Consider the following 3,925-nt stretch of genomic DNA (forward strand, 5'->3'; position numbering starts at 1 on the left):
TTTTCTGTTGTTTGTTATAGTCTCGGTGAAAGAGTGTTTGTAGTAAAAGATTTGTATCTGCCAGTTGTAAAAATGAATGTATATTTTTTTCTGTCCATCCCGCAGTTCTGTCCAAAGTATTTCTCAGCAACTACTAGTTGGAATTTAGCAAAACTTCATAGGAAGCTTCACTATCAAGAAGAGATGCCTATGTTTCTTCATGTTCCAGTCGGATGATTTTTTTGCCCTTTGACCTGTACTAATTGAACTGTCCATCCGTTTGTCTGTACGAACCGGATTGCCTGTAATGACCAAATTTTATTTTATACTCACACTCTGCAGTCCTTGTGGCAAGACCTATATATAAATGACATTGACCCTCATAAAACCTTCATCTTCAAACTTAAAACCTTAATTAACATTTTTGTCGAGCCCGCTTGCGGTGAGATCGATATAGTCGTCACTTTTTGCGGGACGATGTATGTGCGTCCGTTCGATTTTGTCCGGACCATAACTTGGAAATGCATGAACAAATCTTGTTTATATTTGGCAAGAATGTTTACCTCAATGAGGAGTGTCATGCGCAAACCCCATGTTCTTATCTCGAAGGTCAAGGTCACAGTTGGAGGTCAAAGGTCAAATTGAATTTTGTCCGGACCATAACTTTGACATGCATGGACCAATCTTGTTTATATTTGGCATGAATGTTTACCTCAATGAGGAGTGTCATGCACAAACTTGGCATGAATGTTCACCATTATCAGACGGAGTGACCTGCGCAAGAACCAGGTCCCTCGGTCTAAGATCAAGGTCACAGAGGCCAAAAGTGCTGGCGGGCTCGACATTCTGCCCGTGGACATGCAGAATGTATTTCTAGTTGGTCATAGTATTCATAACTGGCTACTTGTCAAGATTTAGATTAAAGTACCAAGATGACTTGACCTTAATCCTTCCATATGAACCAAATTGCCTATAGCCTACATTAATGACCGATTTAGTTCATCCTTGCACTCGGCAGTCTTTGTGGCAAGACTTACATTTTTGGTCCTGCAGACCACATAAATGACCGAATTTAGTTTGTATATATACACATATTCAACAAAACTTGTGGCAAAATCTATAAACTTACCTATAAAGAAATGACCTTGGCCCTCATATGACCTTCACCTTCAAATCTTAAACCTTAATAACAACACTTTTGGTCTTACAGCTTCATGTATGACCCGATTAAGTTAAGACTCGTACTCAACAAAACTGGTGGAAAGACCTACAAACTGACCTATATATAAATGACCTTGACCCTCAAATTAAAACCTTAATTAACAACATTTTTGGTCATTGTCATCGTAATTGGCAACTAGTCAAAAGTTGGGGGCCTCCATGGTCGAGTGGTTGAGGTCGCTGACTTCAAATCACTTGCCTCTCACCGATGTGGGTTCAAGCCTACTCGGGGCGTTGAATTCTTCATGTGAGGAAGCCATCCAGCTGGCTTATGGAAGCTGGGTGGTTCTACCCAGGTGCTCGCCGTGATGAGATAATGCAAGGGGTGGGGGGGGGGGGGGGGCACCTGGAGTCTTCCTCCACCATCAAAGCTGGAAAGTCGCCATGTGACCTATAATTGTGTCTGTGCGACATTAAACCCAACAAAACAGTCAGAAAAAAGTTGAAATTAAACAACCAAGATGACTTTGACATTCATCCGTCCATACAAACCAGATTGCCTACAGCCCACATTAATGAACGGTTTAGTTCATACTCCAACTCAACAATCCTTTTGGCAAGACCAACAAACTGACCTATATATAAATGACTTTGACCCTCATGTGACCTTCTATACTGTGTTGGTGCGCCGTAAAACCCAAATAAATAAATAAATTCACTTTCAAACTTAAAACCATAATACACAACATTTTTGGTCCTACAGCGCAATAAATGACCCAGTTTAGTTCATACTCGCACTCGACAAACCTTGCGGCGAGACTATTATTTAGATGACCTAGACCTTGATATGATCTTCACCTTAAACTTAAAACCACAAAAAAGTAATATCTTTGGTCATACACCTGGGGGCATGATTTTGCGTTTTAAAAGCGCAGCTCCTTGTTCAGTGAGTTTTTGCCCTTAATTTCTTCAACATTAGTATACTATAATAGTACCATTTCTTGTCCGAAGTATACCTTCAGGTTCCATTGAAACGTACCGGAGATTTAAATGAGTATGTAATAATAGCCAACATGGCTGTACTTTCAACCTTTATAGTAGACAAACAAAAGTGGGATTTTAGCAACTAAAACATTTAATTACATGAAGTATTATGAATGGCTACAGTTCTACCTCGGTTACAAAGTATCCATCATGATTGCGAGAAGATGATTACCGTGTACTCTGAAAAGGTCAAAAGCACCTCTTTCCGCCAGATTAAACCTGTGATCTTGCATCGTTCACAAAAAAACATAAACGAAATGGTGTCGTTAGAAATACCTTTGAAATTCATAATAAAAAAAGAAAAGAAAAAAAAGTAAAACCTATTTTCGTTCGAAAATAATATGGATAGGTTTAGCTGGCCGGTACCCCATTACCCCCGCCCCCAACTCTATCATTAAGATCTCTCCTATGCCAATGTACACGTACAAAGCGGCTGAGCACGTGTAAATATAAACACAAATTGCTGATGGACCCTAGTGGTTTGGCGAATTAAGAGAATATTGTTAAAGCCTAGTTTTTAACAAAATCAGGAAAAACACACTTGTCAAGAATTACAAACGAATGAATGTTGTTATAAGACAGGAAAAGCATGACAACAACTAAATGACAAAATAATTAACATTGAGCATAAGCTTTGAACATACAGTCCACAAGTTTGGTCAAAACATGTTGATATTTTGGGAACCGTATGCAACCAATGGCAGCTTAGAATGAGGAGTACACATTCACAAAACATGTCCTTTATATCTTAAGGGGTTGACAATATATATCAAAAGTTACTTTAAAAGGGTTTACATTTGTTAGCTTTGACTGTAACGTCTTACTGCAGTTCATACACTTTCACTTTCCTATCATCTCCCACATAGAGTCTGTTATCTGCACCAGAATAGGTTATGGCGGTGCCATACGTGTCTTCTGTGAGAACTTGAATCATGGTACAGTTCTTTGTCAACTGATAAATGCCTCCATCACTTCTTACATACACAAATCCCTCATTGTCTACTGTCATACCCCAGGGACGTTTAAGATCCTTGTCCTTGTAGGTTGCTATGACCTTGCCTTCCAAGGTCATACCTTGTACACTGCTTTTGTCATAGTCTGTTAAGTAAATGGTTTTCTTGTCAGGACTTACAGCTATAGAAGGAAAGGAAGTATAGTCACATATTATTGTTTTCAGAATATTTCCATGCATATCCAGCACTTTGATATCATTGTTATGTAACACATAGAGGTGTTGTGCAATTGCAACAAGATCGTAAATTAGCCTTCTAGTTGTTATCACGTTACCTTTACTTATCGCACCGGATGCTGATACAGTGAGAGTGAGAAAATTATGCTGAAAATCAGGTTCAAATGATGTCAGTGAAACTACAATTTGATCGCTCTTGACATTTGTGACACTCCAAACAGAATCACAGTCCAAACTTATTTCAGATGTTACTTTGCCAGTTCTAGTATCAATTATCCTCACTGCTTTATTGTCATTGTCTGCAACAGCAAGGTAATGTCTTTGTACCACTGACATCTTTTTTATACAGGGTTTTTTCTTGTCTTTGCAAGAGCTTACATCAATCTCTGAAACATGTTTTGCAGTTATCATTCTGCATATTTCAGTTGTGTTTTTCATTATTTCGTCTGTCTGTGTGGACTGTACTAGTTTATATCTTTGTACCTTGCTGTCTTCATATAACATATCAAACTGACTGTCAAACTTTTCGATTTCACCTTTCGATCTTTTCAT

At 38.5% G+C, this 3,925-nt stretch overlaps 1 protein-coding gene across 1 annotated transcript; it reads right to left on the reverse strand.

Moving 5' to 3' along the window:
- Positions 1-3,004: 3,004 nt before the first annotated feature.
- Positions 3,005-3,925, reverse strand: LOC128556632 (uncharacterized). Its single transcript, XM_053542199.1, has one exon. The coding sequence runs from the start codon at positions 3,923-3,925 to the stop codon at positions 3,005-3,007; it is 921 nt and encodes a 306-aa protein (XP_053398174.1).

The sequence above is a fragment of the Mercenaria mercenaria genome, chromosome 4 (genome assembly GCF_021730395.1).
Source record: "Mercenaria mercenaria strain notata chromosome 4, MADL_Memer_1, whole genome shotgun sequence".
Classification (NCBI taxonomy): domain Eukaryota; kingdom Metazoa; phylum Mollusca; class Bivalvia; order Venerida; family Veneridae; genus Mercenaria; species Mercenaria mercenaria.

Bases quoted from the DNA above. Each gene is read 5' to 3' on its own strand.
- LOC128556632 (XM_053542199.1), bottom strand. From the start codon at position 3,925: ATGAAAAGATCGAAAGGTGAAATCGAAAAGTTTGACAGTCAGTTTGAT.